This window comes from Varanus komodoensis, unplaced genomic scaffold (genome assembly GCF_004798865.1).
Source record: "Varanus komodoensis strain SLA01 unplaced genomic scaffold, ASM479886v1 scaffold46_3, whole genome shotgun sequence".
NCBI classification, from domain to species: Eukaryota; Metazoa; Chordata; class Lepidosauria; order Squamata; family Varanidae; genus Varanus; species Varanus komodoensis.
Window position 1 is genome coordinate 598,483 of NW_025336044.1, and position 26,772 is coordinate 625,254.

The 26,772-nt window shown below is 54.7% G+C and overlaps 1 protein-coding gene across 1 annotated transcript in view; it reads left to right on the forward strand.

Moving 5' to 3' along the window:
• MEGF11 (multiple EGF like domains 11) overlaps positions 1 to 26,772 on the forward strand; it is a 303,278-nt gene that overhangs the window by 261,259 nt on the left and 15,247 nt on the right. Inside the window, exons 15-21 of the mRNA XM_044445070.1 lie at positions 5,685 to 5,831; positions 8,105 to 8,239; positions 14,385 to 14,513; positions 17,949 to 18,077; positions 19,484 to 19,612; positions 21,470 to 21,598; positions 22,213 to 22,443. Coding sequence (XP_044301005.1) covers positions 5,685 to 5,831; positions 8,105 to 8,239; positions 14,385 to 14,513; positions 17,949 to 18,077; positions 19,484 to 19,612; positions 21,470 to 21,598; positions 22,213 to 22,443 — 1,029 coding nt within the window. The remainder of the gene's footprint in view (positions 1 to 5,684; positions 5,832 to 8,104; positions 8,240 to 14,384; positions 14,514 to 17,948; positions 18,078 to 19,483; positions 19,613 to 21,469; positions 21,599 to 22,212; positions 22,444 to 26,772) is intronic.

Below are 26,772 nucleotides of genomic sequence, written 5' to 3' on the forward strand. Positions count from 1 at the left end.
CTCCAGCACCACAATTCAAAGGCCTCAATCCTTCGGCGCTCAGCCTTCCTTATGGTCCAGCTTTCACAGCCATACATTGCAACTGGGAAAACCATAGTCTTGACTACAAGCACTTTTGTCAGCAGGGTGATGTCTCTGCTTTTTAGTATGCTGCCTAGATTTGCCAGAGCATTTCTCCCGAGGAGCAAGTGTCTTAGCAGAACCAATTAAAAGTATTTTCGAAATATTTTTGAAATACCCCACCTCTTTCTTAGGGCCAGCATTTTGGCATTTCTGAATTCCAGGTTTCAGGTGAAAGGCTTTAACATGTTAAATAATTTCAATTCCTAGGTTAGTCACCTGATTGCACTCCAAAATCTTGGGCATTGTAGCTTGGCAAGGGTGTTGGCGAGCCTATGTGAACTTCCTGGGGCCCCCTGCCGACTCGACGGTTCCTTGTTTGAAGTCAGCGGAGTGCCTGTTTCCACAGGCCAGCCTTCCCCACCTGGCACCCCCCAGATGTGTTGGGTTGCCGCTCCCTTGATCCGCAGCCCATCGCCTTTGGCCGCGATGGTAGGAGAGGTCGCTGAGCACATTTGGAGAGCACCAGGTTAGGGACCATAGGCTTAGCCTGGGAATGGGCAACTGGTCCAGGCTAAGAGCGCTGTAGACCAAAACACCCTGGGGGTTTCCAGTTGCCCACCCGTTCCAGCTCCCTGTCTCGCTTCACATTCATCGGCTCCTCCGGTGTGTAGAGCTTTTCCTGGCCCAGGCACAATTCGGAGCACTCAAGCATGCTGTAGAATGATTTTATTCCCACAACTTGCACGCACAAATACACACAAACCTTGTGGCGTAGATAAAGGAAAATTCAGTGTTGGATGTCTTAAATTTTATTAAGTGTCTTAAAGCTTCTGAAAGGGACATTCATTATATCCACATCTCTGCTAATCTTCTGACTATAAATATAGTTCAAAGATTTGGTCTTGGTGGTGCAGTTAAGGGCTCCCCACCAAACGCTGTTCTGCTGTGTTAAGACAGCGTCCTCATTAGTCTTCAGCTGGAAGTGACTTTTCCGCTGGGAAAAAGAGAGGCGCATTTTAATGCCGCTACCTTTTTAAAAGAAAGGCGTTGGTGTCATTCATTCGAAGCACCAAGACAAGAAATGATGTTCCTTAATTGTCTCCATTTATAAATAGCCCATCTTACAGTAAAGGAATTCTACTCCAAATATTGCTGTCAAAAATAGGGAAGGGACACGACAGCCATTATTTTAATCTCTGTTCCGAGTTTAATTCCCAGAGCCCGGGCTAACGGTATTCAAAATGACTGGGAGACATTCATCATTCGGTCAAGCGTTGGAGCCATGCCTGCAGCAGCGGGCCTGGTGGCCCCCGTCACACTTTCCCTGCCACAGCGTGGTCACCGCCTGGCACCCTGTCCCGTGCCCTGGGATGATGGGCCTAAAAGAGTGCAGCCCGCTTTAGGAGGGGGTGAGCTGCACGGGAGGCGTTCTCAGCACTTACTTGTTAGCCACAGAGGAGGGAAGGCTCATTTAGAAGCAGCCAACCTCCGGTGAATGCAGCCAGGGGTGGGGCACCTGTTGCAGGTGTGCAGGACGAAGGGACAGGGATAAAAAATACTTGCTGCATGTTTTAGCGGAAAGGTAGTGGTGCCAGCAATCAAGCCTCCGGAGAGGCGGTTCCGCCTTGGCTTGCGATTGGAGGAGAGGAATTGAGGAAGGGAGGTGGCCAACTGGGAAGGGAAGGGAAGGGAAGGGAAGGGAAGGGAAGGGAAGGGAAGGGAAGGGAAGGGAAGGGAAGGGAAGGGAAGGCTGGCTTGGGCCCCTGTGGCCCTGTAGTTGAGCATGCATGTGCTAGGCCAGCCTTCCCCGACCTTCAGGCACATTTGGACTGCACATTTGGATTGCGTTTGGACCCCAACCCTCCGGACACATTTGGACTGCAACACCCAGCATCCCCAGTCAATGGCCCTGCTGGAGGGGCACTTTGGGAGGTGCGGTCCAAATGTCTCTGAGGGCCACCAGGTTGGGGAAGGCTGCTCTGGATGATAAATCACATTATTCCAAAATCAAAACCCGTTTTGATTGTGCAGATTGCTTCATAACTGATACGATCTTCGCTGTCACGTGACTCAGGACTCACCCTTTTAATCACCTCATTCTTACCGGGTGCATTTAAAAACGACAACTAGAGTGCCTATCAATGAAAGCTTGAACTTGTTCTTTACAAGCAAGATACAATTTGTTTTGAATTGAATATGTGAGAAAGCAACTGCCTGTGCCAAATTCGCTCCTTAAGTCCGTGAATTCTTCTCGACATCTCTATATCAAATCCCACGGTGCTCAGACCTCCTGTGAGAGGTTTGCCCTTCCGCTGGTGAGTGAAAACCTTGCTCCCCTCCTGGCCCCTCGTCCAGCATTTCATTCCCTGGGTAACTCCAGCGGTGAGTCCTTCCAGCTCTCAGGCTAAGCAGTCAATTAGTTCTCATAAGGTGCCCTGAATCTATTTTGAATCCTCTTGTGTCTTCCCTTTAATATAATTACTACTTTTCTACTGACTTCCATTTTCAGACTGTTAATTATTTCTTACTAAGCATGTTCAATTGTTCGTTGCTTGGTATGTTACAACAACACACAGAGTTCAGGTCGATCCGCAATTTCCTGTTCACCTTTCTAGCAATCCCAGCCTTTTTCTTAGCATGTGCAACAGTATTTCAGTAATGCAGCCAGTCCCTGATTTAATGCCACGTAAAGGCTGTATTTCTGTTTACTTTCCGTGCACTTTCCACTCTCATGGCAAGATAACCTGGACATTTGCACTAGCCCAAATGAAATTTGCCACTCTGCTTGAAAAGGGATGCCTGGAGGGACAGGTTCTCCAGCTTTCCTGCAGTGTGTTCTCCACAGATATTTTTGAAAGCTGTGCTGGAGCTGTGCTTGCGATGGTTGTTCTGTTGATTTAATAATCCTCCGAGCAGGGGCAGCTGGCTGGGTGGAAGTTCCACCAACGTGGCGTGTTGTTTGTGGCATCCTAATGAAGCCATTGGAAGGCAGGGCGTTGCATCCCTGATGGTGCGTTTAATCCAACCTCCGGCTGCGTTCAGGTCGTTGCGTGCAGTTATCCTTTCATCTGCAAGAAGCGTGTGCCTGGCGGATAAAGAACTTCCGGATTCCACCGGGATTGCCGGCTCAAATGAACTCTGTGTCAGACTGCAAGATGCGTGAAGGAAGCAGGCCTGCGATCTCCGGAGGATGCTGCCGTGTTAAGTCGCGCCAGCCCGACCTGTGGCACACACGTGGCCATGAACCGCGGCCTGCCGTGGCCTTCACAAGCCTCTGGTCTTCGCAGTCCGAGGAAGACCCCCAAAGCCAGAGGCTTGCCAGGCTCCGAGAGGGCTCTGTGGAAGGCTGGCGGGGGTGGTCCTTTTCTCCCCCGTGTGTTTTCTCCGGCTATGTGGCGTACGCTCCGGTTCCTGTCAGAGTTTTGCACAAGAGGTCATTCAGGGCAGAGGCATTGCTGTTTGCTCAAGCAGCAGAACGGTGTCCCAGAGTTCAAGCAGGCTTTTTTCAGACCCACCGTACTCACGTCCAGGCGCCTCTGCACATTCACCAAGAAAACGCGAGGGTGTTCACAGTGCCCTTTACTCCCCTTTGTGCTAAAAAATGCCGCTTCCTCCTTGCCGATCCACTTATCCAAGGACATTCGCAAGCAGAAGCGTCAGCAAATGAGCGGCACCTGTATGCCAGCTTCATGCAAGTCCCGGCCACGGATCGCCAAGTGCTAACAGGGCAGCCCTGGTACGAAACCCACGACTCATTGCAGCTGCAAGGAAAGCCTCCGCCTCCACAGCCTTCAAGCAGCTGAATGAGTTCAAATGCCTGAGAAACCTTGAACGGCAGAACGGCACGGAAAAGTTAAGAGGGAGGGAAGGCGGGTGAAAGCAAGAGCAGGTAGGCTCACCGCGGCAGGAGTGAATGCCTTTTTCACACACACGGAATGCCCCTATCTCGCCACTGAGCGACTGCAAGGCACCCTCCCACATATATCTCAGCTTGGATGCAAGAATGTGAAAGACATCAGATGTGACATCTGAATTTAACCTTTGAATTTAACCTAAAACTGAAGTAGTTCATCATACCATAACTGTGGTAGAAGCACCCCTGTTAGAATCGCCTCTTCTTCATTCCCTGTCCCATGTCAAATCTCGCCAGCTTTCATTATTCCCAGGAGAACTATTAATTTCTGTAAAATAATTAAAATCTTTCCCTTGCAAGCCCACACAAATTAGTAACAGCTCTGCAGACTAGTGTGCATCTGAAGACCAGCTTTCTGGATTATTTTTATGCACTTGTTGACAAGAGAAAGGGCAGATGCCCTTATTTAAATGCCACTAATTAAAAGAATACCAGCGGACACATCGCTTAATACATGAGCAAAACATTAGCACACATGCCATACAAACATACACAAACTGTGCACTCTGGTAGATTTGTGCGTCCTAATAAATGCCACAGTATTGTCCCAAGAGCCATCAGGTGGCAAAATTTGCATTTCTGCATCACTGCCTACACATTTATGGGAATACAGAGATGGAATCCAGGGTGGGAGCAACCATTATGCTAAGTACTCCTTAAAAGGGTTGTCTCAGAATATCTATTTAATCTGGTATAAACTGCCCCTGATTAACGAGACTCTTGCAGGCTGTACAACTTTTAGATAAATGCAATCAATTTATGACGACGATAGCTGTAAAATCACAGAAAGAATAAGCTGCTGCAATCCCCCCCCACCCTGCAAAACAAAAACAAAAAAAAACAAAACCACAATAAAACTTTGACATCCAGCAGGGATCATGAAAACGGAAGCGACACTATTCACCTGAGAGTGATCTGGGAGTGACCCAGTTTTTCTCAAGGGCTGGATCCAATTCTCTCATTAGTGGAAACTGAGAAATGAGTGTAAATTCATCTTGTGGTTTGATGGAAGTAGGTGAAGCATGTAGGGAGAGTGGCTTCTCGCAAGGAGAGAAAAGTGGTCGCGTTCTGATTAAGGGCTGTAAGGTGGGGCTTGCACCCAGTGCCATTCGGTCTTTGCAAAATTGCCAATAACGAAGCGAATGAAATATGCAGAGCGCGGTCACCCCTGCTGAGAAGGTCGTCCTGCCAAATTTCATAGAATAGGTTTCAGGGGTTCATTGTAGGCTCTGGGCAGAGACTTTTCAAATCTGTGCAGAAGCTTGCTTCCTAAATTTACATGGTTAATACACAAGAAAGAACAGCAAGGAGTTGGTGCAACAAGGAAAAGAGTGTTTTACCAAGGCACAACTTTTGAGTTTGTGCAGAGGTGAAAGTTACAGCTGTGCTCTGAATTCCACTGAAACCGAGAACCTGAAACAAACTGATCTGGACACATTTAGGAGGGAGGTGCGGATTCCCCCGAAGTGGGCCAGGACCAAACCTGGACTCTGCTGAAACATGCTAACTCAGATGCAGAATGGCAAAGAGACAGAGGGTCAACCTGCAGGAAGGGTGCACTAATCTCCAGGCTGGCTGGATGAGGAAAACAACGGGGTGGGGGACGGGGAGAGCGGGGAGGGGGCCTCGCAGCTCCGGTCGCCAGTCCCACTGAGTGGCCGTAGCCGAGCTCTCTGCCGGGCTGATCCGTGCGCCTGCTTCTTTCCAGGAATCCACTGCGATAGCATCTGTGCGCAGGGCCGCTGGGGACCGAACTGCTCCATCACGTGCAACTGCGAGAACGGGGGCTCTTGCTCCCCGGAGGACGGGACCTGTGAGTGTGCGCCAGGCTTTCGAGGGCCCATGTGCCAGAGAAGTAAGGCCCTCTGTGCGTCTGTCTGTATTCATTTATTAGATGTATATCCCACTTTTTTCTTACAATGAACTCAAAGCGGCTTAGCTCCTGCTCCTCCTCCTGTTCTCAGTCTTACCCCCACAGCGACAGACCTGCGAGGTAGGCTGGGCTGAGCATCTGCGACTGGCCCAGAGTCACCCGGTGGGCCCCATGGCCAAGCTGGGACTTGACCCCAGCTCTCCCGAGTCCCGGTCCCAGCTCTTCCCCACTCTGCCACACCTGCTCTGGGTTTCCTGGGAAAGCTTGTTGCTGAGGCTCCCGACGGCGATGAGCCGTTTTAAGCGTCCCGGCCGAGGGGCAAGCAGATTCCCACTCCGAGCAAAGCAGAGACCTCGAGGGAAACCCGCTTTTCTGCCTCCCCTTTCGACACGCTTCACGGCTTGGAAGAGGAGGGGCGAAGCCATCCCGGCGGCCCTGGGGGGAGGACTGCCTCTCTAGGGGACCGTGTCCTCGGACGGCCCCATCCCTTGTCCCGGACGCAGCTGTCCTTCGCGGCACCTGTGGTCTCGGCTTGGCCCGATGGCCCTCAACCAGCCTCGCTATCCGGTCCATGCGTTGGTGGAGGGGGGACACAATTGTCTCCCGGCCTCCCCCACTGTGCCCCTGCTTGCCCTGCCCCACCCCAGCCATGCCTTGGGGGGGGGGGGGGCAGGTTGCGTCAGTAAAAGATAGCCCAAAATTCTCAAATAGGCTCCCCCTGTAATTTGGGGACCTCACTATGACGGTATAGAAAAGTGCTAACTAAATAAAAATAAAATGAAAGTCTGCCTAGGGACAGCCCTCTCCCCACACAGGTGGTGTGGCCCCACATTCCCTCCCCCAGGATTCCAGTGGGGCGGAATTCCATGGGGCTGCTAAGTTAGCGCCGCCTGGCTCCCCGATGCGCTACTTTCAAACTTTGCAAAAAGGTTTTGCCACGGAGCGCAGAGCCCCCCTTCGCTTCCAGTCCTCCCCTCGTTTTGTGTGGGTGACACTCGCCCCTGCTCTTCATCTGAAAGCCCCCGTCTCTTACAGAAAGCCGCTGGAGCATCGCCTACACGGCTGCTGCGGACGGCCTTTGAGCATTTCCATTACAAGCCCTTCTTTTCCATTACAAGCCCTTCGCCGTGTTTCTCTGCGGGTGTGAAGTGCTTTCTAAGCCCCCAGACAAGGCCCTCGAGAGTCAGGGAGCCGAGGGAGAAAGCATTCTGCAAACTTAAAATCCCAGGGGTGTAAGTGGAGAGTTGAGGAAACGGAACCTTTTCCAGAGAGAGGAGAGAAACAACAGTTTTGTTCTGTCGGTCGTTGGTCTGCAGGCCAGGAGGGGCATCCGAGGCACCTTCACATTATGCAGGTCATCACCTGGTGCCGCCCAAGGTGAACTGCGGCAGCGATGCTCGGAAGGGGGCGCAGTTGCTTTGCTCCACCCCGGCAGCCTCATCACACCGGGGGGTGCAGTGCTCCGGCTGTGTCCCTTGTCCACAGGTCCCTCCCCGAGGTGGACATTTACCTTCCACCTTCTTGCTCAAAACGGCCGACCACAGTTTTCTTTCTGGCCGTACCCTGTGTCTCAAAGGGGGTGGAACTTGCCTGCTGTGGGAGGAGGGGGGTTCGCCGTGCCGCATCAGGGCATCGGAGGCGGGGGCTTCCTGCTTGTCATCTGAGCTCAGGCTTAGAGTGTGGGGGGAAAGTGACCCAATGCCAGACGTCTGGGGCGTGCCATGGCCAAGCAAAAGTCCAGCACGTGGTACCTTTTCCACTGTGCCGATGCAGAGGCTGAAAAAGCTTCCCCTGGTGAGGTTCTCCTCCTCACTCTGCTCTTACTTGTGCCAGAGCCTCGCCAGAAGAAAAGATGGCAACTGCCAACCTGGAAGTTTAGGGTTTGGGTTAGGCTTGGCCTGTGATAGGCTGTTCTTTCTGGAGTTATTGCCAGTGCGCTTTTAGAGCCAATCGGCCTTGGAGACGGGAGCTCAAAACCCTGCTTCATGCATGAATGCAATAGGTGGTTTTTTAAGAAATATTTTTATTAAATTTTAATTTTACTCCTAAAATACAACAGCACAAATATATAAGTTGCGCTTGGGCAAATCTGTCTCTGATCCCTACTTTTGATCCAGTTCCCAAGGTAAAGCCAGTCAAAGTCCATACACTGCTTTAATCCCATAGTGGATGCGTGGTTATGAATGGCAGTGGTAACAATGAGGGCTAGCATCTTTCTTCCCATTTACCAGCCGTTGTTCTAACTGTCATTTCAGTTTGTCCGCCCGGCTTCTACGGGCACCAGTGCAGCCAGCCATGCCCAAAATGCACCCACAGCTCCGTGCCTTGCCACCACATCACGGGACACTGCAATTGTCTGGCTGGGTTCTTCGGCCTGCTCTGCGACCAAGGTACGATTGCGCCCGATGGTTTCCACATCTCGGGCCAAGCGAGCATCTGGCTGAAGCCTGCCGAAATGTTCATAGGCCAGTTGTGAGCTTAAAAAGCAGTTCAATTTTTCTGTGGTTCGGTTCAGGTGTGGGGGTGGAGAGGAGCGACCGCTTTGATGCACAAATGCAGATAAAATCTGGGGCTTCCATCGTAAAAAAGATGTTTGCTGACCTGCGTAGGTCAGGCATGGCTTGTAACTTACAGCGAACGGAATGGGGCAGATGTTACAAATTCGAGGCTTGCGTTTCTTCGCTTTCAGTCCCAGTACATCTTAACACACGATGATGCTCGTGAGTTGAGAGTCGTCAGGGGCATGAAGCACATGTGAACCTAGGACAAATTGACATGCGGGAACCTTCCAAAATTAAGGTTTTGAAATCAACGTGCTTGAGATCATGAGCAGACTGTGGGCAAGTGATGTAAATAAGCGTGCGAGGAACTGGGGCGGCAGCACTCAGAAAGACTCCGAGAAGTCCTTGCGCTTGGAAGAGGCAAAACTGGGTTCGACGAGCATAAGACAGTTTCTTAGGCCTTATTTGGCAGGGACAGCTGTGGTGCAGATGTGATATGCATCTGTAGATGGATTTCTGTTTAACCGATTTCTGAGCCATCATTCAAGTGCCGCTATCTTCCCAAGGTGGCTTCCAGCGAGAAGTAATACAGTCCACAGTTTTGCACGCAGAAAGTGGGCACGGGTTCACACCTTGCCATCTCCAGGTAGGCAAGGGCCAGGAAAGATGCCTGTTTGAAGTCCCAGGGATGCTGCCAGCCCACTGGTAGTTTCCATGGGTTGGGGTCCACATTGTCCCCCTAAGCCCGGCTGGGCTACACCCCACATCCCAACAAAGTTGCTGTTGAGCATGTTGCGATTAGAACTTACGGCCTCCTCGTAAGCATTTCTGTGCAGATATCAGGAGATGAAAGCTGTGTTTGGATACTGGAATGATACAGCCATTATGAGAAGGTGCCTAACCTCAGCTACACGCCTCCCCGCCTTTCCCTCTCCAGAATGACTGTGAGGAGAGCAGACATCTCCATTTTTAATTATCCACAGTTTAGCAAAGCTTAGTTTTCATTGGTTAGTGAAAACAGGTCTGCTTCATAAACTATGGTTTGCAGTTTCCTTGTTTCTGCTAACCGTAGTTAAAATCAGTTATGGTTTGCCTATGTTCAGCTGAAATGGCATGCTGTATTTTAATTAATGAAAGCAGCAGCAAAAGTTCCCAAACTTTTATTCCCTAACCACAAGATGAGATGAGGGACATGTAAGTCCAGGGGAAGCTAGGTTTGTTCTAACCACAGTAAACTATGGATTGGGTTCACTACACCTAAACCAGCTCTATGCTTAATAGCCCTGTTAGGTCCTCAAACTTAAATGTGTGTGTGTGTTACAGTTTTTTGCTACAAGGAACTCAGAGTGGTTTAGATAATCCGTCTCACTATTTTATCCACCCAACAACCCTATGAGGTAGGTCAGGTTGAGACTCAGTGACTGGCCCAAAGCCCACCAGGTGCTTCATGGCTGAGTGGGGATTAGAACATGGGTCTCGCCAGCCCAAGTCCAGTACTCTAACCTCTAGGTCACAGTGCTGCAGGAAGAGAAGAATTAATTCAACCATTTCGAATGCTTTTCTGCAAGTCGCAAACTCAGGGCAAGGCTTCCACAAAATCATTAAACATAGATTAAATCGAAGCAGATGTTTTCTTTTCTTACTCCACCAAAATATATACCAATTAATATGAGACCCAGCACTTCTCTTTCCTTTCTCAGTGAACGTGTCTGCTTCAGTGTGAAACCCTAGCTGTTTTCAGAGTCTTGCGCAGACCTAATTATCTCATTAAGCAAAATTCTGTTTTCTTGATTTCAATCTGTTGAGTGTCCCTGCTTTCCCTTTGAAATGTTGATCCGCCCAGCAGAATTGCCATAAAATATTCATGTTCTAATTAAAGGCAGTCGGTTCTGCAATTTGTCATAATGTGCAAGCATATGAAATATATTTTTCTTTTTTTAATGAAAAAAGAAAAGAGGTAGGAAGAGAAGGATGCAGTCTAACGTTGGACCTTAGACGAACTTGATGCACAAATGCTGCTTTGATCCGCGATTGTTCTTTCACACCGAACGAGCTGCGGGAGCCGAGCGGCCGGAAGGCGGCCCCGGGGCAGGAGCGTTTTTGCGGGCTGTCCTGTCTCTCCCGCCTTTTTGCCGCCATCTAGTTATACCTTCTGCATACCTTCGCAGCTTGGGTGTCAAGGCATGCATTGCTGCCTCGTTTGGTTGGGCAGTTCCTGCGCCAAGTTGGCTGGCTGGCTCGCTCGTTACCCACAGCTCTAACCAGTGCTACCACTGTCTTCGCCCATTTATCCTCACAACAATCCTGCAAGTAAGGCTGCACCGGCTTGGGACCTTCCTGGCTGGCTTGGGACTAGAACCCGGGTCTCCGGAGTCCCAGACCAGCTTTCTAACCACTGCACCACACAGCCACCTGCTTTTCCTCAAAGAGGAAGAAGAGGACTAGTCTTGGCAGCATGAGGAAGTAAGGTATAAACAATCGCAAATAATTAGATAGGGGATGGAAGTTGGGGTTCTTGCTCTAGAGAGGTGATGCTCACGGATCAGAAGCGATTGGACATTTTTAGTGCACCAGGCCATATCTTAGCTCATTTATTTATTGCTTTAAAAACGAATCCCAGGACAGCCCATGGGATACGACAAGTGGCAGCAATAGGAAAAATTAAACAATGGCGTCAGCATGTCAAGGATGAATAAGTGAGATTAATTAAAATCCTTTAACCAATCCTGAAAAGGAACCCCCACAGTCCACCAACATGGCTGAAATCGACAAAGCAAAGGGGATGTCCAAGGTCAGTTTTAGGCCGAACGCATCTGCGCTGCGTGATCCTGAACTGGAACAGAGGCTTAACGCGATCCCAGACGCCTCACCGGCTGTGTGGGTTTGCCCTAAAGGAGTTCCTCTTCGGCCAAATGATTCGCCTGCTGCCGTCTGATCACCGGCCTCTTCTTTGGGCGCAGTCCTTGACGGACATTTGCAGGAGGAAGCAGTTCTCCTGGGACCCGGGCTGCAGCACGCCGAATGGGGCAGTCGCCCCGGTCAGAGGAGGCCCAATCCCGCCCGCCTTCCCCAGTCCCGACCCGCTACGATTGAGGCCTGCGAGGCGTGGGGAGCGCCTGCCTTGCTTCCCGGAGGTGGGCCCGGTCCCTCCAGATGGGGATGCGGCCTAAGACCTTCCTAACCACCCAGGCCGTCGGCATTGCCACACACTGCGTTCAGGACCTGGCACGCTGCCCCTGCAGGGCAGGCCGAGCCCATCTCAGGCCGGTCCAGATGGATCCCGCCACCCGCCCACACGCGCCTGGACTGGACTGTCTTCTCCGCCATCAAGGCCCAGCTTGGCACCACAGCAAGAGGGAGCCACGAGGCAGACGTGTGTCCCTTGCGGGGCTGGGGAAGCATCCCTCGATTTAAGCTGCTGCCTCCACCACAGCCTCACCTACCCCGCAGGGTTGTTGTGAGGGTGAAACGCAGAGGCACCTTGAGCTCCTTGCAAGAGGAAGGGAAAGAAAGGTGGGCTGTACGTGCAATGTAATGCTGATCTCCAATTGATGCGGCCCTTAAACCTCCTGAAGTCAGAGCCCGAGTTGAACACAACATTTAGGAAGGTTTGCAAGGAGATCCTGGCTGCAGCTGGTCCTGGCCAGCCCAAAAGAAATTCAGCTGTCCATTTTTGTGAGTCCATGCAGGCCAAATGCACCTCCCGCCCCTGTGTCCTCTGGCTCGAAAATTACTCGGGTTTTCAATTTCGGGCAAGTGACGGAGACAGAAGGGCTCTTGCTAAGTTCCCAGGTTGCCCCTGGTGACCCACGGCAGCCCCCTGCACCTGGCCAGGTGAGACCCAAGTCCAGCGGGCTTCGAGAATTTGATCCCCCCGCCCCAGAGCCCGGTGTTCTGGCTTGGAATAGCCCCCCTCCCACTCTTAGCCTTCTGTAGCCGCACAGGGCGATCAAGGGCTCCACCGCATCCATTTAAAAAAAGGAGAAAAGGAGAGTGGCTCTCTCCGGATCAGATTGTTTGGAAAGTACTTTGGATGGGATTACGTTCCGACCGAAGATGCATGCGAATGAAGTCGTCTCTTTCCCCGCAAACAGAAATGTGCTGTAACATTGCAGGGTTGTTAGAACGATGGAGCCCCGCGTGAGGGTGACGGGAGCAGGTTGCTTTCACAGTTGGCCTTTCTCTCCTCTCTTCTCCCGCAGCCCCGCTTTCTGCCATCTTTCGTCTCATTTCTGTGCTGTTTAGCATTTAACTTCACAGTCAACTTTATCTACTCGGAGAAAGATGTGTGTTTCCAGATTACACACAATTCTCTTCGAGCCTGTTCTTGCCAGCCCATCATAGCAGGCACTGGAACCGGCTTTTTGTCTAAGAGCAGATGATTCCCAGCCCTAGATTTCAATCTAGGATTGAATCGCTTTGGAAGTTGATTGAGGTCATCTGACCGACTGCATTGTCACAATGCTAAAATAGCAAAACAACGTGGAGAAGCCCTCAATCGCTGGTTGAAAAAATGCACTCGCTGTTTAGAGAAATGTGCACCTGGTTAGGGCTGCTGGGTTTTGTCTGCAGTGACGGATGCATGAATAGGTGCGATCTGTTTATTTTGAGTAAGATGTCGGGTTTTGTCAGGAAAGGAAACTGCAGCCCCAAGCATTCTGCTTGTTCATGGTGGTGCAGAAAGCAGTGACTAAGCACTGGCTTTCCATCTGCTTTAATGTTCAAGATTTTCTATAACTTTGTGAGAGGTTAAAGGGACACTGCGAGCGAGCTGCACTCGAGAGCCCCTTCGCTTCATTCATTCATTCATTCATTCATTCATCTCATTTCCGTTCTGCCCCACATCCAAAGCTCTCTGGGCGGTTTATGCAGTCCATAGAAACAGATGATAAAAATACAATAAAGTATCAGAAAATCAGAAAACTATTGAAAGTTTAAAACATCTAAACACAAATAATAAAACCAGGCAATAATAACAGAAAAGAGTGACGGCGTAAACACCTGGTGACCCCCTCAAACCGCTGGGTAGCCGAATAAGTCTTTAAAAGAAAATCGATGCCCCAAAGATGGCAGCTTCCATGCCAGTGAGGCCACAGTGGGGAGGTTATTCCAGAGATTGGGGCCACGGTTGAGAAAGCCCCCCCCCCCTGTTGCCACCCTCTGCACTTCCCTCAACAATGGCACTCAGAGGGAGGCCCCGGAGGTTTGTTTGTTTGTTTATTTATTTTGAACTGTTGCTCCCCATTCTATACATAAAAGTCTCAGGACAGTCCAACAACACCGGCCCGGAGTAGCATCCAGGTGGATTGGATTGCGGCCGGGAGAGCTGATCCAAAAGCTGCTGCGGTCCTAAGTCGCTGCATTTCTGCAAAATGTGTTCACCACAGCTGGGGCACCTGCGAATAAACGCAGCGGAGGTTCCACTGGGATGAGAACATGCAGAAGGAGGGGTGAGCTGCGAAGGAACGGGCTTGAAGGGCAGCATGGACCTGTCTGAAATCCGTTTGCTCTTGTCAAGAGTGCCTTTCTGCCCCCTCAGAAAACATCATGGAGGAGGAGAAGGGTGGACGCGAGGGAGGCCCTGGGGCTGCCTGCTGCCGTATTGCTGCTTGTGCAGGACAAAGCCAGCGGGGCTCTGGGCACGTGAGCAGAAGAGGAGGCCAAGCTGGAATTGGTAGTCCAAAGCCCGCTGACCCGGGAATCAGCCGGGCGGCCGCTAAGAAGCCGTGGGAAGTGCCGGGCGGGGCGCTCCGAGCCCCAGCCCGGCTCTGCTCCTTCCCTTTGCGGTTGTTTGCAGGCAGGAAGCAACGTTTTCTCACGAGGCCAACCTGGCTGCTCTGCTTCGCCAGCCTGCTGCCCCCCCACCCCGCTCACCTCCACCCAGGCCAGTGAGCGCGGCCTCTTTTGCACGGGCTGGATGCGGCCCCGGGCCAAGGGTGCTCCGCAGCATCCTTCTGCGTCCCCGGGACAGGCGCCGGGGCCGGGTTCCGCCCGCGTGCGGATCGCCCGAGTCACCGCCTTTCTCCTTCCACAGTGTGTCCCAGCGAACGGTACGGGAAGGACTGCGCGGAAGTGTGTGCCTGCACCAACAACGGCACGTGCAACCCCATCGACGGCTCGTGCCAGTGCTTCCCCGGGTGGATCGGCACGGACTGCTCCCAGAGTAAGTTGCATCGCCTGCTCCTGCCAGCAGAGCACATGTGCCCGCCTGCAAAGGCGAGCCTCTCTGTGCTGCAGCGCACACTGCGTGCAAAGACCCCAAGCGTTTTCCCTCTCCCCCTGTGTCGGTTGTGGATGCGGCGTTGGCTTCGAGGCAAGCCCCAGCCACAGCTGCGGACCGGCGTTTCGGCTGCCCTTGGTCTGCTTGGCGCGGAGAGTCCAAACCCCCCCAATGGGTGCCAGCTTTCCCCAGCACAAAGCATCCTTTTAGACCTGTTGAACATGGTTCTGGGTGACGAAGGACTGCGTGGCCAGCTTATCGCCCCTGGGAGGACCTCTCTCACTTGCCCCTTCACGTCAGGGTTTTGCGGGGGGGGGGGGGGGGTTAAGTGCGTCCTTCTCGTATATATAGCGTGTGTTGTGAAAAACCAAAAAAAGGGGGTGGCAGGGAAGTGACAAGAAACAGTCTCTCACTTAAGAGGGCATGCAAAGGAGGGTTTGTTTGTCTGTCTGTTTGCTTATTACATTTATATACCTCCCTATAACCCATGTGTATAATATTTTGACCGCAGCAGCAAACAATGAACAATATTCTTAAAGGGTTCAGCAGATAGAAATTTGCAGACTTAACTATTAAAATAACTGAAAAATAGAAAGTTTTTCACCTGGCACCGAAAAGATGGCAAGGATGGTGCCAGGCAGACCTCTCTGGGGAATGTGGTCCAGCGGCAGGGTGCCACCCCTGAAAAGGCCCTTCTCCTGGTCGCCCCCCCCCCTTGAGTGGGTGGTCCCTGAGAAGGGCCTCGGCCGATGGCGCTAATGGTCAGGCAGGAAGACACGGGACCAGGCATTCCTTCAGACACCCCAGCCCCAAGCCATCCAGGGCTTTAAATGTGGGAATAAGCACTCTTAATTGGGACTTCAACAGGCAGCCAGTGTAGCTGAGAGAGGCCCGGAGGGATGTGGTCTCGCCCGCCAGCAGCCGCACCACCCTGTCCTGACCCAGGTGGCATTTCTGGGCCATTTTCAAGGGCAGCCCCAAGCAGAGCTTGCTGCAGCCACCCGGGCGAGGGGTTTCCAGAGCACGGGGTCCCTTTGGCCGGGCTCTGCCCACCCAGCTGGGGACGCAGGTCAGCCTCAGCTGATCACAGGTGCCCTGACCTCCGAGTCCAGTTCTGGGCAGACCCGCGGGCAGGAAATGTTTAATTCATGTTGGAAGGGACCTTTGTTAAAGAGGACTTGATTTTGAATAAACGCTATAGGTCAGTATCGACCATGGAGAAGGACGCCAGAAAACTATATAAAGTATTGTATGCATGGAACCGCTTGTTTAATCCCGTGCATTCCTAACAGGAAAATCAATTCCTCTGCACAGCACTAAAAAGTCTTTTTGTGTAAGCCTTACACAACCTTTGGTAGGTGATGAAGATGCTATTACGATTTTGCCCCCCTTTTGCTTTTGTGAGGAACCCAAAACACCTTTACAAGGTTGCCCTCCTCTCCATTTTATCCGCACAAGATAAAATCTGCACTGGGATCCGCTGAGCGGCCCACGGTCACCCAGAGATTGTCCTGACCAGGTGGGGCCTAGAAGTTGGGCCTCCTTCTGGTCCAACACCCACATCGCCACACCGGCACTCGCTCTGAAATGCGGTGTCTCCAGCTCCAGGAAATACGGCGTTGTTAACACCATCCTGCCTTTCCAGACTGTTGCGAGCGTTGAAAGCCGCAAGACGCCTGTTCCAGTAATGCCATGGAAACCTTTCTCTCTGGTGCCCTTGCAGTTCTGTCACCAATCTGAGAAACTCGATTCGCTTGATGAAAAATCGCAGATGAGTTAAAGGGGCCCTTCGTACAATTCATAACTATGAACTGGGTAAAGTGACCGCTCCAGGGAAGGAGGGGCCGTGGCCTATAACAAAATGGTTTGCTCAGTAACAAATAGCAGCCAACAGGCCTGCAGTCAAGCCCGGGTGGATGCGGTGCTTAAAAGTGGAGATTCCATTCCAGCTGCCACTCAGAATCCTGGGATAGTAGACTTGGAAGGGGCCAAGAAGGCCGTCAGGTCCAGCCCCCGGCTCCAAGTTCAGGCATCCTCCTCGCATGGTGGTCCAGCTGCATCTTGGATGCCTCCAGTGTGGGAAAGCCCACAACCTCCTTGGGTCATGGGTGTCATTGTCATACGGCTCTAACAGCCAGAAGGTCTTCCTGATGTCCAGCCGGAACTCGGCTTCCTGAGACTGGAGCCATCATTCCGTGTCCTGCACGCTGGGAGGGGTGAGAAGAGATCCTGGCCTTCCTCTTCGCAACAGCCTCTCGAGGGCTTGGAGGTGCTACCCTGTCTCCTCTCAGGCCTCTCTTCTTGACCCTAAACTTGCCCAGTTTTGCAAAGCGCCCTGGAAGACTTTGGGGAAATCACAGACTCACAGCCTAACAAAGCATTTGTGGGGATAAAATGGAGAGGAAGAGAATCTGGTGAAGCGCTTTGGGTTCCTCGCAAGAGGAAGAAAGGCAGGGTGCAGGTGTCATGTAGTGTGAGAACAATAACGCTGCCCCCAAACCTACTTAAACGCAAAGGTGTTTTTTAAGTGTTCTAGCTAGGTGTGGACCTGTCCAAGGTTGTCTTGAGCCACAAAGTAGAAAGATCGGGCTTTATTGTTGAAGGAAGGTCTCTTCACTCTTTTCAACTCTTTCCTTAAGAAATCATTAAGCAATCAATAATTCTACGTGGTGAGGTCCATATGGCTGAGGAATTAGGAAGATGAGGGACTCCTATTACATATAATTTACTTGTTAAAGTCTAACCGCTTTTTAGAAGGCTGTGTGGTGACTTCTCCGAAATTGCCTAGGTAGAAGATTGGCATTTGCAGATCCAAAAACTGGCATTTCCCAAACGAATCCTTAATTGGAGGTGGATCGTCCCTGGGAAGCCCCAGCCTGCTGTTCAGAAATGTAACTTCATATTCACAAGGCAGCCAACAGTATTAGACAGCATTCTCAGTAAAATATATTAAACCTTCTGTGATAAAGTAGGGATCAGATAAAAACAGACAGCTGTAATTTTGCCTTTATTGTGCCTCTTCTACAGACGGAATATTGTCACTGCTCAAAACAAAAATTAGGAAGGCTGTCAATTGCATGGATTGGTGATTATATTGAGAAAGTAATTGGGAAATTCCTGTTCATTTCTGCTTAATTTTGGGAGAGGGTGAATTTTTATATTTTCCTTAAAAAGCCAGTGCTTTTAAGCAGCCATTCCCCCTGCACGTGATGTAATCTCCAAAACTCCCGTACCCGGATGGCTCGAGGGTTCCCTGCTCACAGCTGGAGAAGGGAGAATGTGACCCCTCGCAGCTGTTCCCCCCCCCCCGCCCCAATCTGTACTGTGGCGTTCAACCTCTCTCTCTCTCGCGCGCGCGTGTGTTTTCCTTCCTTCCAGCTTGTCCAGTTGGCTTTTGGGGAGCAGACTGCTTTCACTCGTGCAACTGTCACAACGGTGCGACGTGCAGTGCTCGCGACGGAGGATGCCGGTGCCCCCCCGGCTGGACCGGTCCCCACTGTGCGCAGCGTAAGACGGGGAGCTTTCCATATCCCAGCTGCTCCGTGGAAACGAGTCAGTCCAAAGCGCGCTCCGCCCCCTTGTGCGCATTGCCGGCACTGCTGGCTGCCTTTTGTGAGCGCGCCGCTCGTCCCGTTGGCAGGCGCTCCTAGGAAAAGGGCCACTGACAAAACCAATGTGCCAAGCTTCTCCTCATAGAGGTGCATGTGGCAATTGAACTCTCCAGCACCCAGTTCCTGATCTGCACGCTCACTACCTTCCTCTCTCGAAGGAAAGCCAAATAAAGCTCCTGGAAGTCTTCAAAAACAGAAATTAGATATCTGTTGAGCGGTTGCCTTTCCAGAGGGCCTGCAGCATCTAGGAGCTGAGCAGCATTCCTCATAGGTTTGCAAGGCAAGAAATACCCAGAAGTGCTTTGCCGGGCCCTTCTTCTGCACAGCTCTAACCAGAGTTTGCTTGTGCATCACTGCCATTATCTGTAAAAGAGGCTCCACCAGGGTCACTCTGGTCCTTCCAGAGTTTCTCCGCCCCCGTCTTCCTTAGTGAGATCCCCTCTCTTCTGCTGAGGTGAGGGTGGTTGCTTCTTTGGCTGGCCCCTCCGCCTTGACCATCCTGCCTTGGGTGGCCCTCCTAGGAGACCAGCGCAGGGGCAGTCTGGCCTCCTGGCGGCGTTGCTCCCGGCTTCCCCCACACCCTCAAGCCCCTCGCCACCCCCAGGGGTGCATCTCAGTGCTGTTGCACTCTGGGCACATCACGAGAAGGCAGGACTTGCTGGAGAAGACAAGCATGCCAGGGAAAGCCGAAGGCAGGAGAGGGAGAGGAGGGCCAACCATAAGAGGGAGCAATTCCATCATGGAAGCCACAGGGTGTATAAGAGCTGAGCCAAGGCAGGGCATTCTGGGCGGCTTTCATTCCCAGGCTTGCCACAGGTCAGGGATGACCAGACGGCGTGTAACAAAACAACGTCAACCCATATATCCGGCCTTGGTTTCTTGTAAATATGTTGGATCATAACTCCCTCCATCCCATAGCCAGGGTGGCCCGTACCCAGCTGGGAAGGCCTGCCCAGACCATGAGGAGCAAAAGACCACAAGCCAAAAGGTCACACCCCCGCATTTGGGAGCTGTAACTCATCCATTTTTAAAGCCGTTCCCTTTTTTCTGGTTCCCTCCCTGCCCTTGCCCTGCTGCTTCAGAACTACGAGAGCTTTCAAGCACCTCGACTTTTCTGCACATGCATCGCCCGCCTTTCCCCGGAGCGGCTTGGCAGCCAACAGAGCTGCCCCCTCTCTGGTCATCAGGATGCTGCGAGGGGAGTTGGGCGGAGAGGGGCTGAGAGGGCGCTCGCCTGGAGAATTCCTCCAGCAGCTTTCCCAGGTTCCTCACAGTTTCGCCTTGTCTGCTTGGGCCTCCCAGGGTGTCCGGCTGCCTTTTATGGGAAAAGCTGTGCCAACGTCTGCCAGTGCCAGAACGGAGCTGACTGCGACCACGTCACCGGGCAGTGCACGTGCCGGACTGGTTTCACTGGAAAGCACTGCGAGCAGAGTAAGTGACTGTGGAGCAGCCCCTCTCCTGCCCAGGAAGAGCTTGATCTACGTATCCTCTCTGTCGCTGCCGCGAGGGGCCCCAGATGGTGCTTCCAAGCCTCCTGCTGCGCTCCTCATTCGCCTCACGACAGCCCTGCGAGGGGGCTCAGCTGAGCGTCTGTGGCTCGCCCCAAGCCACCCAGCGAGTTTCACCGCCAACTGGGGTCTCCCAGGTCCCAGCCCAACATTCTGCCTTCTGCCCACCCCCCTGTAATTGAAAATGAACCCCGTCGTTTGATCTGCGGAAGGCTGGGTGGATATCAGGCTGAAGGTTTTCCTGCAGGTGGGGGCCCCACCCTCTCTGGTTTTGGGGGGCTTGTGGATGGCCGCACCCCCTTCCCCCAGCCAGTGGAGTGCAGCAGCCTCGCACAAGATGCCCCGCCAAGCCAAGAGCCGGGACCCGGCCCCCGGGGGGCCGGTCCCAAGGGGTTGGCCACATTCGCTGCGTCTTTCTCCTCCCAACCAGCATCGTCAGCGTGGGGCAGGTGGACAAGCGGGTGGAGGAGGAGCTGCTACCGGGGCTTCTTGGGGTGCACCCCCCTGAGCCGCTCTCGGCATCTGGGGAAGCAGGCCTCACTCACCTCCTCTGCTAGGAACGGCCGTCTGGCCGAAAGGCGAGGCCCAGCCATCCTTGGCACGGTCTTTACAGCATGTCTGTGCCGTTTTTGTGATCACACCGTTCTCCTTGGGAAGAAAGCAGGCAGCCGTGTGTGGGACGCGGGCTGGGCACGCCAAGGGCACACCCCCTCCTGTGTTGCCGCGCCATGCGCCATGCGCTGCCGCTGCCCCTGCCCCGGGGAGGGTCAGGTTGCTTCTCGGGGACCGGGCGCTGCACAAACGGCTCCTGATAGAGCCGGGGGGGGGGGCAGGGGGCACCCTGGACGCGAGCCCCTTTCCTCTCTCCTCAGCAGTGACAGTCGCTGCTTCACAGCCTTCCATGCTGTGCGCTGTTTGGCGTTGCCCAAAGAGGCACCAGATGCGCCCACAATGTGCCGTCACCTGCCATCGTGCCAGTCGCGCGAATGGGTTTCGTCACTGCCTGTGGAAATCGAATCTTGCCACCTGGGAGGGCTGAGGGAGGAACCCGGAGCTGGAGCGTAGCGGCAGACGGCGGCGCTCCAAGGAGAGCCAGCTGGGCATTGTGGGGTTTCCCACGCTGCCCCAGAGCCAGGCTAGGCCAGGGGCATTCTGGGAAATGGGAAAGCTGCCCAGGCTGGACAAAAATGTAAAGGAATCCAGGGCTGGCACCAGAGCTGTGCTAAACCGGCCTTGTGCCATCCAGGCAGGCTGGACCACAAACCCCATCGGCCCCAACCAGCACAGCTCAGAGTTGGTGACGATGGGTGCCAGCGATGTGATCTAAAGGACCTGGAGGGCCTCAGGTGGGGAAGGTGATGTGGCAGCCTTTGAACTCTGTCCGTTTTGGGAGGTGGCAGCCCGTGTGTAATACGCCCGGGGTAGGCAACACGCAACCCGCGGGCCGCGGGCGATTCCTTCGGCCAGCCGGACATCGGGTGGTTTCCCAGCGTTGGCGGAGACTGCCCCTTTCGCAAAAGCCGAAGCGCCTCGTCAGGAGGCATGAGCTGCCGCAGGCTGGTGCTTCCTGGTCTGGGGGCTCGGGTCCGGCCCCCGCAGCGGAGTGCGGCCCCCTCCAGGAGGTCCCCTGCCTTGTCCCTGGTGGATTGCCGTGGTGCCCTCGGCCCGTCCTCTCCGAGGAGCGGCGTGCGAGGCTTCCCGAAAGGCCTCGCTCTCCGACCTGACTCCGTATCCGTGTGCAGACAGGCCTCTCCAGCCACTTTTCGCTTTGAATTTGCAGAGTGCCCACCGGGAACGTTTGGTTACGGTTGCCAGCAGCTGTGCGAATGCATGAACAATGCCACCTGTGACTATGTTACAGGTACCTGTTACTGCAGCCCCGGGTTCAAAGGCATCAGGTGCGATCAAGGTGAGGCAGAATTCCTTCTCCTTCTCTTCCATTCTCTGCATTCAGCCTTGTCGATAAGGAGGTGACTTCCCGGGGGGACTGGAACACACCCCACTCAGGGAAGGGTTTGTACCTGGTGGACACAGGGGAGAGGGGAGGGTTGGAGGACCTTCCCAGCTTTGCTTTTTGTTCAGGAGAACTAGAAGCCTGAGCAGTTTAAAGAGGCAGCTTTACTAGATGTTGGCGTCTTGGGGGACGCAGAGCCCCGGCGGCCCTGTCGATACGGGGCGCTTGCTCCCCTGGAGTGCGCACCCCCACCAGAGCCTGCCTGGCACAGTGCTTGTGTGGCACCTTTCCCCAGGTGCAGGTGTGTCCGAGCCCCCGTCCCCTTCAGCTCCTGTGCAGGGTCACCTCCTCCCCCACTGAAATGGAGGGAGAAGTCCTACACGGGGAAGCTCGTGTGCGCCCCGCACATGGGGGCGATGCCCGGGTGGGGCCCGCAGGCCCGGAGCCGTTCCCGCCCCGTGGCCGTCCCCCGGGGTCGCGGGGCGGTGGGGGGAGCCGGCGCGCAGAGCTGTTCTCGCCACGGGCCCTGCCACGCGGTTTAACGGTGCGTTGCGAATTGCCTTCAACAGCGGCGCTCATGATGGATGAACTGAATCCCTACACTAAAATTAGCCCTGCCCTTGGGTCCGAGCGGCACTCTGTGGGCGCCATCGTTGGCATCATGGTCCTGCTGCTGATTGTGATGGTTTTGCTGGCGCTGTTCGTGTGGTATCGGCGGGCGCAGAAGAAGGGTCACGACATGCCCCGCGTCTCGTACACCCCGGCCACGCGGATGACGAGCACGGACTACTCCCTCTCCGGTAAGGGGCCCATGGCGCTCGTGCAGCGGGGCTCGGGCTCCTCTGTGGCACGGCCGAGGCGGCAGGGTGTCGGGGCCCGCCTCTCCGCACCCGGGGTGTCCTGCTCCCCCGGCCGCCGAGGAGGGCTGCGGCAACCGTGGGCGGGCGGGGACAGTGCACGAGAGCCCAGGACGCCTCCGGGGGAGTTGCAGGCCGGCATCAACCTCGATCCTGCACGGGACGTCTCCACCGAAGCGGCGGGCTTCCTCGGGGGAAAATCCATGGCAGAACGGCCCGGCCAGTCCATGAGCCTTCCCTGTCCTGGTTGGTGGGCCCACAACTCCCGTCCCTCCAGTGGCCGCGCTGGCTGGGGATGACAGAAGGTGCCCTCCAGCACTCGGGCCAACAGGCTAGGAAGGCTGATAGGCACCCACACCAGGGCCGTGCCGGGGACCAGCAGGGCCGGGACGAGCCTTTGGGAACCTGCTGAGCAGCCGAGGGGCACAGGAGGGGGCCCTGTGAGCCGGTGCCCCAGGCCCGTTCCCGGTGAGCCCAGCATGCAGGCGGGGGCAGCAGGTGGGGGTGGCACTGGGCTCGGAAGAGCGGTGGTGCTTGTGCAGGGCGTGGGTCTCCGCTTCCGGTGGGCCAGGCACCCCGTGGACACAGGGAGCGCTCACCAGGACCCGGGCTCTGGGCAGCTGCACGGTGCACCAGAGTCCGGGGAGCCAAGCCCGAGGCATCGGGTGGACCCCTGCCCCAGGGAGCGCCGTTGCACATCGGGGGGTGTTGCTCGCCCCCTAAAAGAGCACCCAGAGGTCCTCTTCAGTCCAGCGCTCCCTTGCGGAGACTGGGGCGGAAGTGGCTCTTTGAGCTGGATGCTGCTGCAGCGGGCTGGCAGGGGCCGTGCTGGGGGCACCATCGAGAGAGCTCCCCCCTCATGGGACTGGGGCTCCCATCCCCCAAGGAGCCTGCCCACTCAGGGGGGTCTTCTCGGAAGCTCCCCTCTGGCAGCCCTGTGGCCACACAAAGTGACGGGAAGCAGGGCCTGCTTGGTGTTGGTGCCCCCTGCAGCGCATTTTCCCCGGGACACTTTGACTGTGTCAAAGTCTGCGTTGGCACAGCGCAGAGGGATTTTAGCTGCATTTTATCTTCAGTACTTGCTTTTCCTGCTGCTCTTTTATCCAGTACTTTCGATATTTCATTACTGCTACTACTACTATTATTTCTTCTACACCACCAATCAACCCAACGGTTCATTTTGGTATTTTCATCATATTTTATCTTTATCGTATCTCTCCCAGGAAAATTGTTTCTCTGTTTGTTTCTCTGTCTTAGTAACTTACAACAACCTTGTAGAGTTGACCAGTTTGACTCCCTCAAAATGCAACTTGCCGGCTGAAGTTGGGGGCGGGGGCGGGTTATGTGCTGCAAACATTCACGGATTTCCGATTGCGCAGCCTCCCAGCAGCCTCCTCCTTGGCCGTCCCGTGAGGGAGCTGCCGATTCTCTTAGCAGAGACTAAGAGGATTGCCTGGAAGGAAGCCGAGGTGGCCAGGCCAGCGAACTCCCGCAGTGCGGGGTGACCTAAGCTGCCATTCTGCCTCCTCCTGGGAAAGAGCGGCAGAAAACCAGCTGGCCATCCCGCAGTACCTGCTTCCAGAAGAACGGCAGCCCTTTGCCGCTTCTCCGGGAAACTGCCCCGTGAGCGAAGGCAGCCCTTGTCCCGGTCGCGGCAATTCCAGCCAGAGGGCTTGATGTCACGGGTTAGGCTACCAGGGCCGTACACAATGGACCCGATTCCTGAAGAAGGAAATTGGCTTGGGGCCCAGACCTCCACAAGCCCCCCCCCCCACTTGTGGAAAGCCCTGTTGGGGGGTGGCTGCTGCCTCCCCCCAGCCATTTTTGGCAAAGGATGGGAACACTGGACAAGCAGACGGGCCAGGGGCCAGGTGTCACCTCCACCCCACGAACACGGCCCACCTGAACTGTGCCGGGCAGCTGCTGCATTTGTGGTCTTACCGCTGTTGCCAGCAACCCCAGGTGGAAGGACGGGCCCGATTCGCAACGGGAGGGAGCGTCGCTGCTTCCTGAATTTGCACCCCAGGCCGCCCCGTCCCTCCAGGCTGGGAGGAGCTGAGAACAAGCGAGCGGAGTGACGAGGAGCGCACAGGGTTGCCGTGAATGGGGCGGCCGGTCCTTGGAGCGCGGCGTTCAGTTTACACGCTCAGCTTCGGAACTTGGCCTCTTTTCAGCCGCTGCATTTCGTAATGGCCTTCAGCGTTCTTCCAGCGTGGGCCTCCCTTTAGAAAAATTGCTTTTGCCCCGAGAACAGCCATTGGGTTTGCATTTAATTGTATTAGCCATCGGCGCTGGCCAGGTCTGCCGGAACGTGGGGGACGTGCTCGGGGGAGTGTGTGGAACCTGGGTGCAGGGTGCCCCAGGGAACGGCAGGAGTGCTCAGCAGGCAGCATAAATTAGCCATCCGTCTTTATTGTAAATAGTTTCCTTGCCAGCCGCCAATTTTCCTCTGGAGGGGTATAAAGGTCACCGCAGTCTTAGAGCAGAGTCCTCCCTCCCTTCGTTCCAGATCCTGACGTGTTTCTATAGAACTAAAGATGCACCGACATATTTCCAATGCAAATCACTATTGTCAGCTGGCAAAATATCTGTCATTATGACAAGTGTGTGCGGGGAGAACGGCAGCCTTGCGTATCGCAACGACCTTGGCTTGCACAGCAAGCCCTGTGCTTTCCGCACACGGAGAATCATTACACACGCGTGCACACTCACACACCCCCGAGGGAGGCCTGCCAGGGACGGCCAGGTCACCCGCGCCTGGGACGCAAAGGCAGGTGTTAACCCTTGCGGCCACAGGGTACCATGCGACCTGCTTTCCAGGTAAGAGGAAAGCATCCGTTCATTTGCTCGAAAAGCCCTAAAACGACTCATTATGTGAGAACAGCGAAGGGGGCTGTGGGCTCCCGCAGTGGGACGGGGGCGAGACCTGCTGCACGTGGATCCCTCGGACTCCAGCAGCTGAACGTCACGTCTGCCCCTCTCTCAGTGCCCTGCTCCAGTTTCTGCTTCAGGGTCCCTCGCTGGGGATTCGCGCTGATTGCGCGTGACGCTGAGCTCGGGGCCGAAGGGCCGGGGTCAAAAGCGGCCCCGTCGTGCATGAGGGAACGAAGGGAGCCAGTCCAAGCACAGGGTCTTGACTGCCACTTGGGAGAGAAGGCAGGCACTGGGGAAGGGGTGGGGGGACGCGTCATGGAGAGGAGCGAGGCAGGCTGGCGCCCTGCCCGAAGGCGGGGGGCACATGGCAGGTGGCTCCCGAAGGCGGGGCGCCCTGCGGCATCGTCTTGCGGGATTCACACGTCCCCCCTGAAAGCAAGCTCAGCTCGGAAGGGAAAGGGGCCGCCCGGAAGTGATGCACACTCCCGAGATGCGTGAACTGTGTAGAAAGACCCGGCAGCATGGATGAAAGGAAAACGAGATGCAAAGCAGAAATGCCGGATGCCTGAAAGGAGCCTCTGAGCTTCCAGAATATGGATGTAACATCCGTCACAGAGAAGGGCAGGCAAGAAGTGGGGGCAGAGCTCCCTCGGCCCCCAAGCGCTTCCAGCGAGCATGGAGGGCTGCGGCTGGTGGAGGGACCTCTGTCCTTCTGGAGCTGAGAGAGAGGGTGTCCTGGAAGAAGATTTGGCCAGCGGCAACTCTGATGTGAGCGTGCAGAGGTGAAAACGTGTTGCCGCCGCCTCTTGCGGGCCCCGTCGTTCTCTGTAGCCCAGGCTCTGCAGAGCGCGGCCAGTTCTCTCAGCTTGCCCAAGTGGCAACCTGCCAAGGTCAGTCCCAGTGGCTCCCCTTTGATGGAGCGCTGAGAGTGCCCCTTGCCCAAGCTTATGGAGGACCCTCGGCAAAGGGGGCTGCGATCCCAGCCCTGGATGGAGAGGTCCAGGTACAGATCCAATGCCTGAGCAGGGCTTCCTTGCCAAAACAAGAAACCGAGTGTCAGTGGACTAAAAGAAGAGGCGGCTGTCGGGATTTGCGGCAGGGTTTGGGTCTCTCTGGTAGCAGCAGTCAAACTGGTGCCTGCCCTCTTGGGTTTGGGCACCCAGCACTCAAAAGGACTCCTCCATCTGGAAGTCTCTTCAGTTTGCCCCGCTCAGGGAAAAGCCCTCCTCTGGGCACCCACGTTTTCTGAAGTGACTTTGGAGGCTCCACCAGGTGTCCGAAGAGAAGTGTCCAACGTCACAGATGAGCTCCCAGGTGGGCCCAGCTCTTGTTCCAAGGCTGGCCACAGTTAAAGCTCGATTCCAGCTCTGATCGACGGTTATGACGACTTGAATTAAG